Here is a 15,598-nt window from a genome sequence, read left to right as displayed (position 1 = left end):
GTATGTGTTCGAGCCTGTTTATCTGGTGTTGTTAGTGTTTCTGTTATGTGTTTTTTTTTGTGAGTTTTTCCTGGTGAAAAAACTTGCAGCCAGACTGATTCAGTATACTTCAAGTGTGTTAATGATTAGTTAACTTGAAGTGTGCTATTTTGGAACAACTAATTTTGTACTAAGTATATTTTAGTTTTAGTATTAAATTGTAGTAAAGCATAACTTTTAAGTGTATTTAGTGTACCTTTGTGTGCTAAATTGGAACAACTTCAAATATACTTAGTATACTTTAAGTATATGCCTGTGTAGGGACTAATTACATGCTTGATTATTGATATTAAAGTGTACTTTATTCGTGTTACAAGTACATTACAAATTACGAGTGTCTTCGAAACATACAAGCAATATACCAAGTGTATTATATTTGAGTAAAAAGTATATGCTCAGTAATACCTTTGGCTTATTCCAAATACTACAAATTGCACACTTTGTCTTCAATAACAAATGCACATTAATAAACAAATATTACTTGGCTATACTTTGTACAATATACTATTGTATACTATAATGTATTTTGAAAGTATACTTTCAATGCATTGTTACAATGATCATTTTCAGCACACAGTTAAAAATATACCTAAAATATATTTTTAAGTAAAGTGCAAATAAATACACTTTTAAAAAAATAAACAGAATCTAAAACATATCTTTAGAAAATATATGTAAGTACAATTATTTAAAAATGTGTTAAAAGTTGTATTGTGAAAATAGGTAAAAGCATGATGCTAAAATACTTTTAATATATTAGACGGAGTAAGTGTGCATCATTCTCAAAACATGAGGTCTGCTATTTAGAACACAATTTAGAGCAGAATTATCAAAAAGCTAACCTCGTTGTAGTTAAAACATTAAAACATAGCATGCCACAGGAAATGTGTTCAAAGCACCGCATCCACTACAAATATTCCTATTTATTGTAACTTCTGGATAATCATTTCAGTGCTTAACTCCATAAATTAGAGTATTTAATGTAAATGTGTTTATCAAAATTATTTAGTTTTTATAAGTCTCGAGATGTGTGTGGAAAATTGCTTATGCACATTTCTATGCCCATTTTGTGCATACGCAATGTTTATACATCAGGCCCCGGCTCTTACATTTTACATTTAATGTCCTTTAATACATTACAAGCTCTTAGTTAACACGACTGTAAGATTAGTTAATACGATTGCTAAATGTAAATTTATTTTTAGATAAAATGCATTTAATTGCAGTTTTAGTTAAGAATAACAATGTTGGGAATGAGCTTCAATGTGAAAAAAAAAAAATATATATATATATACATATAATGTTGTTCTGCATCTTGTGACAGTGGCGTATTAAAGGGATCATATCATGAGGAACACATTTTTCCTTCATCTTTTGAGATAAAGGAGTTCATTGTACTGTGAAAACACTTAACTTTCAGCTCAAATTTTCTTCACCAGCATTAAAGACTGAAGCCGAGCTGTAAAAATGGCTCGTTCTGAAATCTTTCTTTTTTTTGACGAGAAACTAATAACATTTGACTATATGTACATATCAGTGCAGTCTATCCAGTTTTTAGAAACCTAACCCAAGTATTGGTCAGGCAATACAAGACAAATCAGGAAGCTAGCAAGAGTAAAAAGGTGTATCTCTCTGCATATCCTTCAGAAGGATCCCAATGTTAGAAATCAATTAAACTATAACTAAGTTTAGCTTTACTGCTTAAAGCCCAGACACACCAAAGAACTATAAGCAAAGAAAAAAAACTGCGGTGACGAAAACCAATCGTGGTGTCTGCTCACAGTGCCTGTCTCTGCCAAAACACCTTCTGAAACCTAAAATGACAAATGGGACACCCTACACGCGCACGCGGCGGCCATTGTAAGTCCACAAGACTGTAAGTGCATATGAAATGTGCCATTTGGGACATGGCCTGTCACTGTGTGTGCCCTCTTGACTTTGTCATTGGCTTGCTTTCGTCATATCTGGTTTTCTGGTTTGCTAAGCAAAACAGCCAATCAGAGTGATCCGTCTCATCGACAGCCCTGATGCAGAGTCAACATGCTCAATTGGCTGAAAAGATGGCAATGTTGGCCTGACATTGGCAGACAACTGACTGTCCACTTGGTGTCACAGCCTTTAAATTGTTTAATAGGTAGTAAAAAGGACTTTTTTTCCATAAACGTGGAACTCCCCACTATTCTCATTAAGAAGTGTTGACACAGATTCACTATTCAAACACTGTGCCTCTGAGATGAGGAGCTTATTTCCAAGAAATGACATTGCATAATTCCCATATTGTGCAAAACTTCCTCCTATGCTCTCAAGGACTTTACCCATTAGAATTATTGATTCTCCTTTGTTCCTTGTCCTTCCCCAGTCCTCTATGTAAAGAAATTAGCTGATAAAGGGTCTTTTTCTATAACAATGCTTCAGTATTTCCATACAGAGATATTTTAATGATCTCTAGTGTCTTGATGTGAAACTTCAAATGTAGTTGTGAAAGTCTGTAATGTCACAGTTATTCCCCTCCCAACTCCTAAGCGAGTGCTCATTTCTTATACCACATCTGACACAGGACACCCTGCTTTCCTTCTCTCTATGTTTGACTATGGCCACTATAAAATACTAAAAATAAATAATATCTCACATACAGTATCTACAATATGCAAATAAAATAGCCTTAATAAAGCAATGGTTGTAATTGAATGCAGTCCTTATTAAGTTTTATAGTAATAATAATAAACATCTGGGCTTCAAAAGTCCAGGGCTCAGGGTGATAGATATTGTAGCTTGTGTTCTCTGTCCGAGATAAACGTCACACTGCAAACGTGTTGCTTATTTACCAGCCCTCGGTTTTTCGGTCTGAAAACTGCCTCTGGGTCATAAAAAGCTCTACGTCTAGTTTGTTTATGATGCCTGGGAGTGTTTCCTGGATAAGGAGCGGCCCGGTCTGTATGTTATAGATCATTACAGGTTTCTGAACCACACACTACTGTTGAGACAAAGGTTTTGAAGGGCACTTCTCACTTCTTAGGTGTCAGATCTTGCACATGATGATCTTTACTTGGACAGAATCATAAGCATGAATTTAACTAGTGATGGTGAGACTTGTTGGACATGCTGGGGATAGAAAAACTGCCTGAATTGGCTGGACCATTAATACAGACTGTCTTCCCGGAGCAGAGGAGTCAACCTGCCATGATTCAGTCGTTAGACCTAGATCGAGGTGTCATGGCAAAAGATCTGACCAAAAACAGAAGACTTGTCATGCCAAGTTGGACTGAAGATGAAGAGGTAAAGGAATTACACCAGTCGTACTGCAGGAATAAGGTCCGGACGACTAAGTACACCTTCCTGTCCTTCATCCCCAAGAATCTTTTTGAGCAACTTCATCGTTTTGCCAATGTATACTTCATCATCTTGGCTGCATTGAACTTTGTGCCTATTGTAAACGCATTCCAGCCAGAGATCTCCATCATTCCTATTGTCTTCGTGATGTCCATAACTGCTGTTAAAGACCTTTGGGAGGACCAACGGCGGAAGAAGTCTGACCGAAAGGTCAATAACTTCTTATGTGATGTGTATGACAGGTAAGAGCATGAAACATTCTAAACGTCAGAATTGAAAATATACACGTAATACACACAATCTATAACAGTAAAGTACGTCAGTTTGTACTTTAACCTATTTGGTTAGGCGGCTGCTATCTGCTATCAGTGGATCATGGTATAGCGCATAATATGTATTCAATATATATATGCTTTTTTGTTCTTCAACAGTAGAAACAATGTAGTATTGTATACTACATGTAGTGCCATGTAGTAAGGTATTATTTAATCTAGCTGTGAGGTGACTTGACCCAGATATTTTACTTTGGACAGTTTCTTGATCCTAACACTGGCTTGTTCTTCAAACAGTTCGGAGGTGTGGCTTAATACCTTCAGTGGATGTGTCACTGTCAAATGCAACAAACTTTGGTTTCTCCAAATACAGCCATTTGGATTTGCATGTTAAAGTGTCACAGCTACAATGTGTCTTGTTACATGTCTATTTCCAACCTGTATCCTGTGCTTTAACCCACATACGTCATTTTTTTTATTAGTGCAGCTCTTAGTTAATGGTTAGCTTGAAGTATAGTTGTTATTGATCTGTTTTATTTTATAAATTTAAATTAATATCTCTTGATTAAAGGTTTATTTTAAGCTTTGATATTCTGCATTTCAGAATGTATTTTAATTAAGGGTTAATACTATATATAGTATACTCTATTATACCGTGTAGTCATGTTGATCCTGTACACAGTTGCCATTCACAGACAGCTGACTTTAGTGTTTATATTTTGCCTTCTTGCACTAATGTCCCGATAAATATTGTACCAAAGCGTTGTGTTATCTGCCATTTGGTTCTAGCTAAGCTGTTAATGCTGCTCAGTGTAAAAAGGTTCCCATGTGATCGTCTTGCCACAGGGGGTCATATTTGTTTTTCTGTTCTGGAGCTGTTGCTGGGAGTGACAATGAAGCGCAGGGCTTACTTGATTACTATGGCATTGAGGCTGGTGTGTTTATTTTAGTAGGAATAAAACAGTAATGTTGAATATGCTTTGTGCTTAAATCATATGGCACATCAGTGTACAGAAACAAAGCATCATTGGAAACGCATATACTGTACAGCATGTATGTTTTTGTCATTCTGCAGGTATATATTAAATACTTTTTGTTGTAGGTTTGTTTCACAATGGTTCTGCAGATAGTCAATAATACCACCAGCAAGAATGGTTTTCAGGGCCATCGATATTGAGAGGGCTGTTTTAACTAATAATTACACATTTTACAGGTCTTTCTGGAATACTGTATTCTGCAGTGATTTTGCAGTCTTTAATAAGCACTAAACTGTATATATGGATTTGTTATTTCTGGAAGCCAATTTCCTACATAACTTTAATAGTTTATTGTCTTTCTTGCTTATTTTGTACAATGAAACATTTTAAACAAGCAGAGTACTGTATGTAATTTACAGTCAGCCAATTATTGTCACAAAATAAACCCCTTCAGGATCATACGTGACCCCGTTGCTTTGCACCAGGGTCCTGATCGGTGTGCTGAGGTGTATTATGGGATAATACCTTTAAGTTTATTAACTTTTCATTACAGTAAAATTACAGTAAAACACATATGCACACATATATACACACACACACACACACACACACACACACATATACATATATATATATATATATATATATATATGTGTGTGTGTGTATATGTGCATATGTGTGTGCACGTGTGTGCATATGTTATGAGGGGCCGTACAAGCCAAAATCCATTCTTCTACTGTCACACTCATACATTCTCCTTTCACATACATTACATTTCTACTGTCACACTCATACATTCTCCTTTCACATACATTACATTTCTACTGTCACACTCATACATTCTCCTTTCACATTCATACATTTCTACTGTCACACTCATACATTCTCCTTTCACATACATTACATTTCTACTGTCACACTCATACATTCTCCTTTCACATTCATACATTTCTACTGTCACACTCATACATTCTCCTTTCACATACATTACATTTCTACTGTCACACTCATACATTCTCCTTTCACATACATACATATATATATTATTTAAATTATTATTATTATTATTATTATTGGTATCCATTACTTCCTCTTTAAGCAGGAAATCCTCAAAGTAATCCTGTTTTCAGTACAGTTTTAACTTTTTGGAGTAAGCAATGAACATGAAATCAGACCATTTTTTAATGATGTGCTGCAATGTATTGACCAAATGCAAAGAGAATCAGATTATTTTGTTGATAACTCTGCGATCACATTGAAACCCTATGTGGATTTCTGTCAGTCTCAATATTTGTTGAGGATTCAAGAAATAGAGCAGCAGTAAATACATTGGAGTCCTTATATGGATGTCTAAATGTAGTGCGGACTGCTTATGAATCCAGACAAAGAATCAGGTCTGAGAACAGTTATGTCCGCTCGATGGTGTTTTAAGCCCCCAATACGCTGATTTCACGCAGCCGTTATTTTGAAATCGAAAGCGAGGCTCCGGTGGGAAGAAAACCGGAAGTGTCGCCTTTAATCACAGGAGAGTCGTGAATGTGATGGCGTATTGTTGTGTTTAATGATGTTGTGTCAATTCTAAAAATGTACAAACATTTCTTTCATACTTTAGACTATATACAGTGAAATTCATTTATAAATAAAATATTTTTTTTATATATAATTCAGAATGTAAAAAACGAAGCAGGTATGAACTATATACATATCCTATATTGGATATTAACATCCAATAGTGTAAATCGCGGCAGCAGCTTCAGGTTGGTAATCCAAGGCATTGTTGTTTATCTTTACTTCCGGGGTTCTTCCCACCGGAGCCTCACTTTCGATTTCAAAATGGCGGCTGCGTGAAATCAGCGTATGGCTCCTTAGAGGCAGCTAACCCTACCCTCAACCTTAAACCTACCCATCCCCTCGCTGCCTGGAAGGTGCCATTGGGGGCTTAAAACACCAAACACCGTTATGTCCTGTTGCACACACAGAAGAGGCTGTTTTTCTGGTGGCACATATAATTTTTATTTCTGTCACACACTGTACAATCTGCAAATTCAACAAAGACAACCATAAATTCGTTTTTGTTTCATTGTTGAAATAGCTGCCAGTGTGACTTCTTCATGTCAAAAAGTGAAACGCTCTTTCAATAAACTCACATTACACATTTATCTGATACTGTATGGTCACAGAAAATGAAACAGTGTATTCCACCAAATAAAACAATACTGACATTAACATTCAGTAATCAGATAAAGCTCAATTAACATACACCAACTCTATACAAGGACTTTACGTAGCTATTTAACTTTTCATTTGCGCCTGACCTACTTGCACACCGCTCGTCTCCTGTCTCTCTCTCCTGTTGCAGACCTCGCTGAACCACGCCCCCCTCGCCACTATATATATATATATATAAAAATTTTGTACAGCCATGCACAAAACAATCAATATTCCACATCTTATATTTTGATACAAATCCATTCCAATCCAAATGTTTAACAAATTGTCAAAAATGTAACATCTTATATTTTGATTCCAATCCAAATGTTTAACAAATTGTCAAAAATGTAACATGTAGTTACGATTGTCTGTCTTTAATTCTGTATTAATAGCATCAGCCAGAGAAGACTGATAGTCTGCTCTGAAAAAAACCCCAATGAGATTCCATTGTCATCCGACTGTTAAAGTACACTGATTTTTATAATTGAATCACTTTAATAGTATGCCTAATATTTAAGATATTATTTCACCAAAACTGGTGTTTGAACTGCATGTTTGAAAATGAGTGTTGAGAAAAGCAAAACAATTAGTGAATTACCGCTTCAATTATTCTAGAAAGTGCCTTTCTTCATTTGTGTCTTAATAGTTTAATATTAATAGTGAATCCAAATAAAGCATTTAAAGTGTGTGTTTGTATTGAAGGAAGCATCTGCGGTATGTTGAACGCCGTTGGGCGGAGGTGTGTGTTGGTGATCTGGTCCGTCTCTGCTGTAATGAGATCATTCCTGCTGACATGGTGCTGCTGCACTCATCTGACTCTAATGGAGTGTGTCACATCGAGACTGCCAACCTGGATGGAGAAACCAACCTCAAACAGAGGCAGGTGGTCCGTGACCTGCCACAACAGGTGTGTGCCTATGCATTTCTTTGTTATCTTCATCACCATTGTTTATGTTAGTTCTCCATAAATATGGAGTTCTCAGGTAGAATATGTGTTGCTGTATTTTTCCACCTTATCTTTAACGTAAGAGTGGACAAGGCCATTTGTAAATTGAATGTGTGTGTCTTCCCGTGCAATCCGCTTCCAGTCATTTTTAGCTGTACAAAACAGCTCGTTATACTGCTTGATATTGCAAACTGGTATTTCTTTCCATATTATTTTAATGTATTGTCATAATTATAAACACTGGTTTGTAGCACAAATAGCTTTACTGTTTACTGCACTTTGTTATTCTTCTAGTTATTTATCTATAGCGGCTAATAAATCGGAAATCTTGCAATTCACAGAAAATAGATTAATTCCACATTGCAAAAATAATGTGTAAAGGTAATTGTTTTTTTGTATTGAAATCTATAAAGCTTTTTAAAAGAAATAAAATCCATTTCATATATGCAAAAGTGGCCTAAAGTGATTTTGTCCAAATGTTATTAAAATAATATAATTTTATAAGCATGTTGCATAGTCGTGCTTGGAGTCAATCGTTTTATTTTTGATAACACAATGAAACATGCCAAGTTGTGTGGACATAATCTTTGGCCAGGTTGTCATACAAAGAAATTATGAAGACATGGAAAAACAAGAGAGAATCAATAAAATATGAATAACTGATTATGTTGTAGTCAGTGTATGCTTTTCCTGTGAGCTTTTGCATAGTAAAATAAAACCTTTAGCTGTAGTTTGCCTTTTTTTTCCAAATAATTTATTGTTTTGTTATTCATTTTTTAAATATTTAAAAATATATATTTAAAGTATTTTTCTCAAATTTTGATGGTTTAATAGAATTTTTAGGGTTTTTAAAAACAAATATAGCCTCTGGACATCACTTTTGGCCTCAACTGTAGACAATTACTTTAAATCACATCATCTAATGTTCTCTGAATTTCTAAATTAAAATACTTTTTTTGGGGGGCATAAAGTAGGGTGTAACCATCATTACAAAGAAAAAAAGTCTCTGAAATGCTGAAATTCTTAAAAGAAAACTTTATTAAATTGTTTGGCATAAAAACCTCTCTGAACAGTGTGTTTAAAAAATGTATGAATGTGATCTTCCTTTAGGGATCTGAATTTATTCCAGAAAACTACAGCAGTCGCATTGAGTGTGAAAATCCCAACAATGACCTGAGACGGTTCAGAGGCTTCATGTGAGTAAGCAGTAAACTGCTTCTGTAAATGATAAACAAGGCATTTTAAAGAATTTATTTTTATTTTTGTATGTACACAGGGAGCGTCCTGGTAAAGGACGGGTTGGACTCCATAGTGAAAACCTGCTCCTGAGGAGCTGCACTGTGAGGAACACGGAGACTGTGATTGGCATTGTAGTCTATGCAGGTCACTTTCACATCAAAAGATATGATGAGATTGTAGAAAGATAAAGAGCTTCACATTAAAAGATATGATGAGATTGTAGAAAGATAAAGAGCTTGTGTGTGATTGTATGCAGGTCACGAGACAAAAGCGATGCAGAATAACAGTGGGCCGCGCTACAAACGAAGTAAACTGGAGCGCAGACTCAACATGGACGTCCTCTGGAGTGTCGCACTACTGCTACTTATGTGCCTTATCTCTGCTGTAGGTCAGTATTATGGTCATTGGTGTATTTGTGTCAGAATTTAAACTATTAAGTACTAGGTAGAGCTGCACGATTCTAGATAAATTGAAAATTATGATTTAGTTTAGTTCCTTTATTGTCCTCAAGTGGAAATTTGTCTTTGGCTTCACTATACACCACACACAGGTACACCAACACAACATAACATTCCCATATGTACATATACAATCTATGCATACATATCCACCCCTACTCATATTCATATCTTCTCAACATTTTAAATTCTAATGGTAGTTGGCACAAATGACATCTGGTACACATTTGTACTCGCTCGAGGTTGTCTAAAACGTCTCCTTGATAGTTTTGTTTAAAATAGAGATCACGATTCACCTACGATTCTGATTAGGCAGCTAAACAATATTATTTTTTAATGTAATTTATTAGAGATTAAGTATTAATTTGAATTACTTTTTTTAATTAAGTTCGATTGAATGATTCAGTGACTCATTCATAAAGACTTCACTTGTTTCATGACTGAATGAATGAGTGTTTTTGAACTAATCTCTTGAGTGAATGATTCAATAACAAATAAAAAATTACGGTCTGTAACAAAATGAGAATTGCAGTCACTTTAATCGTGCAGCTCCAGTACACGGTTAGTGTCATTTTTGTGGGTTTAGTAAAAATATGATTGTGATATATAGGTCATGGTGTTTGGTTGAGTGGACTACAGAATACTATTTTCATGATTCCTGATGACACACACCCTGCGCTCGCTGCCTTTTACTTGTTTTGGACTATGATCATTGTTCTGCAGGTGAGTGACAGTGAGCGAACACATGCATGTCATATCTAATCCAATTATTATCTAATGGTAATGCTGTAGCTAAATCGTCAGTAAATTTGAGTATGTACAATTTTATGATAGTTTGATGCAGGTTTAAATCTGGTTTGCATAAATTCTGTATTCTGTTGCCCTATTTTTTGTATTTTCTTTATAAAAAGTTTTTAACCTTTAAAATGTTTACATGTACAATGATATTATAGTATATCAGGCCTATCCTTTACAGTTCATGAATCAGGTTTTCAGTTACATACTTCAGTAAGCATATAACCAACCTTACGTGTTGTATCTGACTTTGCTGTCCTCCTCTTCTTTCTTTTTTGTGTGTTGTAGGTGCTGATTCCCATCTCCCTCTATGTGTCGATAGAGATTGTGAAGCTGGGACAGATATATTTTATTCAGAATGATTTAAATCTGTATAACCCAGTACTGGACACAGGAGTGCAGTGCAGAGCGTTGAACATCACAGAAGATCTTGGACAGATCCAGTACCTGTTCTCTGACAAGACGGGAACCCTCACAGAGAACCGCATGCTGTTCCGCCGCTGCACTGTGGCAGGAACCGAGTACCCTCACCATGAGAACGGTCAGTTTACTTCAAAACAGCCTTCAAATACGCCTGATTGATTCTTTGGGTATGCTGTTTATAAGGCTTTTTTTTTAGGCTGTCAAACTTAACATGCTAACTTAAGATGTTCATAAATTGATTATTATTAAGATATTTATTTTTGTTTATATTTATTTGTTTTTTTGTGAACTTGACCCTCTCCTTTTCCCGCCTCCTTCTATCCCTTCACTGGCACTCCGCTCGGCACAAGGTCTTTATGCGCTCCCTCACGTTATCTCGCATCTCTTTAAGGGCAGGTTTTTTCGTCTTCAGGAGCCTGCCGAAAAATCTTCTTCAGTCTTCTCAAGTCGCCTTTTTCAATTTCCCTTGAGCGCCTGTTCTCTCCAGCATGCTGCGGGCCTTTGATCTGTCTCTGCTCCATCCCAAAGTGCTCTGCTCCCATGTTCCAGATGATAGTGGACATTGTCTTCATCTTCTTCCCAATGTCACCAGCGAGGACAGACTCCAGGACTTGGTCTATTTCCCTGTCGAAAGACTCCCAGTCTTTCCTGGCTGCTGCTGTTGGCCACAGCACTAGCTTTTTCCTCTTTTCCGCTTCCTCAATGGCCCGAACTTGCTGACCTGTTTCCTGCCTGGCTTGCCTCTCTTGTTGTTGCTGGTCGTCTGATACATTGTTGGTACTTGAGGGAATGCTGACGCCTTCGTTGTGTGCCTGGAGATTCTGGGTGCTATGGTCGGACACCTGACCCTGCCTCTCCTTCGTCTCATCAGGTTGCCCTGTGCTTTGCACACTACTGTTAATTCTTAAACAGCCCATCCTCTTCTGGTGTATCTTCAGACCCCTATCGCCTTTGCAGACCTTTCCACACCTACAGACTCTAGTTATTCCGTTGTTCTGAAACATTGTCCTTTGATCGTCATCCGTGGTCATAACAGTTGTCTGTCCTGTAGGTTAAATAATAATATATTGTACATTATGTATATTAACATAATTCAATTTAAATAAATTAGCTCAACAGCTAATTAGATTTGTAAGACAACTATATATATATATATATATATATATATATTAGTATGTATATGTGTGTGTGTGTATGTATATGTATGTATGTACACACACACATTTTATCCAAAGTATAAATGGGTGTTTATGCGTGAAAATATGTAGCTATTGTATGGTCTTGATCATGTTTGTGTTTTTCTCCTCAGCGATTTCTCTGGAACAGTATGAGGCGCAGGGCTGTGGCGATGCAGATCACTCTCTTACCCTGAGGTCACGCGCTAGCAAGAAGTCTCTGAGCTGTAAATCGCTCAGCTGCAACCGGAGTTCAGTGTCCCTCAATACCCTCACTGCAGAGTCTGACACGCACTCAGTCCACGATACACTCCGCAGACACACACCCGGAGCCTTCAGCAGCACCATAGTGAGAAAAGAAAAGACTTATCTTATCTTACTTTTCCTTGTCTTGATTACTTTGTTTCTTTACTCCCTGTATTAGTCATATATTACTTTCACAGTAACACACTGTAACATGAGCTTCAAGTATTTATTGTCATAAGTAAATAAATCATAAATAATTTTTTCTCTAGGAGTGTGCTGTTGTTCCAGACCCTCAGCTTCATGTGAAGCTGAGCACACTGTCATCCCCCATGCGTTCCCCTCTCCAACAAGAAGCTGCTGAAATCTCTCACATCCTAGACTTCTTTCTCGCCCTCACTGTCTGCAACACCGTAGTAGTTTCCTCACCCACTCAGCCAAGACACGTGGTATGATCCAAGTCTTTACTAATTAACTGATTGTCTGAAACTCCTGCAGAAAGCAGCTTTCTGTTGGTCAGCACTGCAAATCTGCATGACCAACTTGAACCCAAAATTGGCCTTAAAGGGATACTTTACCGTTTTTTCATATTAAACTATGTTATTCCCTTAACTAAGACGAGTTGATACATACCTCTCTCGTCTCAGTGCGTGCACTAAATCCCTCTGTCTTGCGGCGAAACTTTGTTAGCCCAGTTCATTTAATATGGGCCAAGCAGAGAAGCTACCAAACACCTCCACGTTTTCCCTACTTGTAAGCACTTCGACTTGGCGCAGTAATATCTTCACTAGAGGGAGCGGGGGCCGGTGAGAGGATTTTTCCACGAGTGAAGATATTACTGCGCCAAGTCGAAGTGCTTACAAGCACTTGCTATGGTATTCCGCCATACAAAATAGTTATCCATTTTACACGCTTAGAAAAGCGCAACGTTTTGTTTTGTGTCACCGTTCTAGGTCGAGTTACACTTCGCGAGTAACTGTATTTAAATAGGGAAAACGTGGAGGTGTTTGGTAGCTTCTCTGCTTGGCCCATATTAAATGAACTGGGCTAACAAAGTTTCGCCGCAAGACAGAGGGATTTAGTGCACGCACTGAGACGAGAGAGGTATGTATCAACTCGTCTTAGTTAAGGGAATAACATAGTTTAATATGAAAAAACGGTAAAGTATCCCTTTAAACAGACTGACTGGCCTTAGTGATGGATTTAGGCCCGGGGCTTTTCCCAGTAAGCCAGTCAATTTGTAGGCCACTGTCAAAACTAAATTAACCTCAAACATGGTTCAAACTGTGCTAAGAATTCTACACAAATGTTTCATTGCTGAAATCATAATCAAATTAGCCAAAATATTACATAAATTGCTATTCAGTGCCTGCTTGTGGCTTGCAAAAAATTATACTTCTTATATGTGCATTTCTTTGCGTGTTTGTGAATCTATTAATGTAATATCAGGTTCAGATGCCTGTGGTTCGCACACCCCTGCGCTCTCTAGAGGAGATGAAGGCCATGTTTCAGAAGCTAAGTCTACCCCGCTTTCCCTATTCACCAAGTCAAAACACGGACAGTCCTCCCAGCCTAACCAAGAAACTCTTCGCCCGGGGTCGTTCGGCTTCCTACTTCCCTAACAGCAACCCTCAAACACCCATCAAAACGCTACAGTCCCCCATCACACCTTCTGGCACCCCTTCAAGCACTCCGTCCACCGCTGTCACTCCTGCGCTGTTGCCCAGTGGTGCGTGGGGCGAGGATGTGGACGACATACAGAAGGCCAAAGATAACTCTGCTGATGAGACTGAGAGTGATGATGAGGATGAGGCAGAAGCGTTGCTGTACGAGGCAGAGAGCCCGGATGAGGCGGCATTGGTGCAAGCAGCAAAGGCTTATGGGTGTACTCTGCTGGGCCGGTCCCCAGAGCAAGTCCTCGTGGCTGTTCCAGGCACAGGGCCACTGTCCATCCCTCTGCTACACGTACTGCCATTTCATTCTGCCCGCAAGAGGATGTCTGTGGTGGTGCGCCATCCCCTCACTGGAGAAGTGGTGGTTTACACTAAAGGAGCTGATAACGTCATTATGGAGCTGGCTGAAGAAGGTATGTGTGGTGACGTCTTTGCTTTACCAAAGCAGGTCATGTATGTTTTATTAAGGTTAGTTCACTCCAGAGGTCATTTCCATCATTTGACTGATTTTTTTTTTAGCAGTGATGAAAAAATCTGAAGGCCATCATTTTGACAGGAGAAAGGTTTGTGTTCAGGCAGATGCAAAGCATCAGTGTAGTTGAGTTTAGTAAATTTTTCATGTTTTGTTCATATAATAATCGAAATAATTGTATTTTTTTTATATATATATACTGCGTTGGTCATATTTGCCTGTTCAGGCCCAAAAGCTCGTGTTTTAGTGGCCTCCGCTGTCACTACGGGAAAAAGTCTCTGTTCATCTGTTTTGTTCCTAAATAAATAAATAAATGCATAATCTTGCCCTAATGCTCGTCCTGTAATTTCAGGATTAAAAATGGAAATGTGGACGAAAAAACAAAAGCTATTAAAAGTATTATTATCATTAAAATATGAAAATTAAAATGAGTGGTAATAATAGATTATGACAGAATTTTTACGACCCTGTCTGTCAAAATGAGGGACAATGAGAAATTCAGAAATTCACAAAAATCGCTGCAAAAGATGCTTTCCAACAGGTGTTTTACCATTCGTTGTAAAACTGTGGACCTATTTTTCCAAACGCCTCACACCCATACATTCTTCCGTTGAGAGCTTGAATAATAAACACTCCAGCCCGGCGACAGAGTAATATCGTACCTCACAGCACATCCAATACAAGTCAATGGAGTTGGACAAAAACTACGATAAAACCTGTTGGAAAGCATCTTTTGCAGCGATTTTTGTGTGAGCATATCAGTGAACACCCCTGACCACTCGGTGAGTTTCACGTCTTTGTAAACGAAAGTTTAATGTGTTTTAGGAAGGATTGTTCCAGTGCACCTATGCAACCATTGTGGAGGTGGGGGGGTGCTACCACAGAAACCGAAAATTCTCGGGCCAGCAGCATGTGTCCAAATTTCAATTTTAACCGTTCTATTTCATCAGAAACGATCTGAAAACAGGGCTTTAAGTGTAAAATACCGAACTTGTCCTTTAAGTTGACACCTAGCAGTCTCAACAATATTGATAATCTTTAACATATTGCTTCTGCTTACATACTGTATCAAGGCTTAAAAGGCCAATTCCTGTTGGTCCAAAAGTGTACAAAAGATCAAACCTCTCTAAGGGTCCATTCACACAGGAATTATTGCATTCCTTTTCACTGCTTTTCCATTGTTTTTCTATGTAAACATTTGCTAGATGCCTTTTGCAGTGTCTCACGCATGACAGCGTTCTTAAGACATGGCTCTCAAGCAAACATCAGTTAATTAAGACCTTTAAAAAAATTCTTAAATGTGAAGTCATGATCCATTAAGTGCATGGAGTATGTTTAGTAGGTT

General features: G+C 37.6%; 1 protein-coding gene and 1 long non-coding RNA gene across 2 annotated transcripts in view; one reads left to right on the top strand and one right to left on the bottom strand.

Annotated features, from left to right (window-relative positions):
• The window catches only part of atp10d (ATPase phospholipid transporting 10D), a 28,783-nt gene that overhangs the window by 3,985 nt on the left and 9,200 nt on the right, over positions 1 to 15,598 (top strand). The window contains exons 4-12 of the mRNA XM_082154925.1: positions 7,532 to 7,736; positions 8,886 to 8,971; positions 9,052 to 9,158; positions 9,271 to 9,402; positions 10,083 to 10,195; positions 10,556 to 10,808; positions 12,000 to 12,214; positions 12,381 to 12,557; positions 13,558 to 14,194. Of these exons, the coding sequence (XP_082011051.1) occupies positions 7,532 to 7,736; positions 8,886 to 8,971; positions 9,052 to 9,158; positions 9,271 to 9,402; positions 10,083 to 10,195; positions 10,556 to 10,808; positions 12,000 to 12,214; positions 12,381 to 12,557; positions 13,558 to 14,194 (1,925 nt within the window). The remainder of the gene's footprint in view (positions 1 to 7,531; positions 7,737 to 8,885; positions 8,972 to 9,051; positions 9,159 to 9,270; positions 9,403 to 10,082; positions 10,196 to 10,555; positions 10,809 to 11,999; positions 12,215 to 12,380; positions 12,558 to 13,557; positions 14,195 to 15,598) is intronic.
• Positions 38 to 6,052, bottom strand: LOC309487322. Its single transcript, XR_014201827.1, has 2 exons — positions 5,392 to 6,052; positions 38 to 4,948 (listed from the first exon to the last, which is right to left on the bottom strand). It is a non-coding gene; the product is annotated as an uncharacterized lncRNA (long non-coding RNA).

The sequence above is a fragment of the Leuciscus leuciscus genome, assembly GCF_965113295.1.
Source record: "Leuciscus leuciscus genome assembly, chromosome: 22".
NCBI classification, from domain to species: domain Eukaryota; kingdom Metazoa; phylum Chordata; class Actinopteri; order Cypriniformes; family Leuciscidae; genus Leuciscus; species Leuciscus leuciscus.
This window is presented reverse-complemented; position numbering and strand designations above follow the sequence as displayed.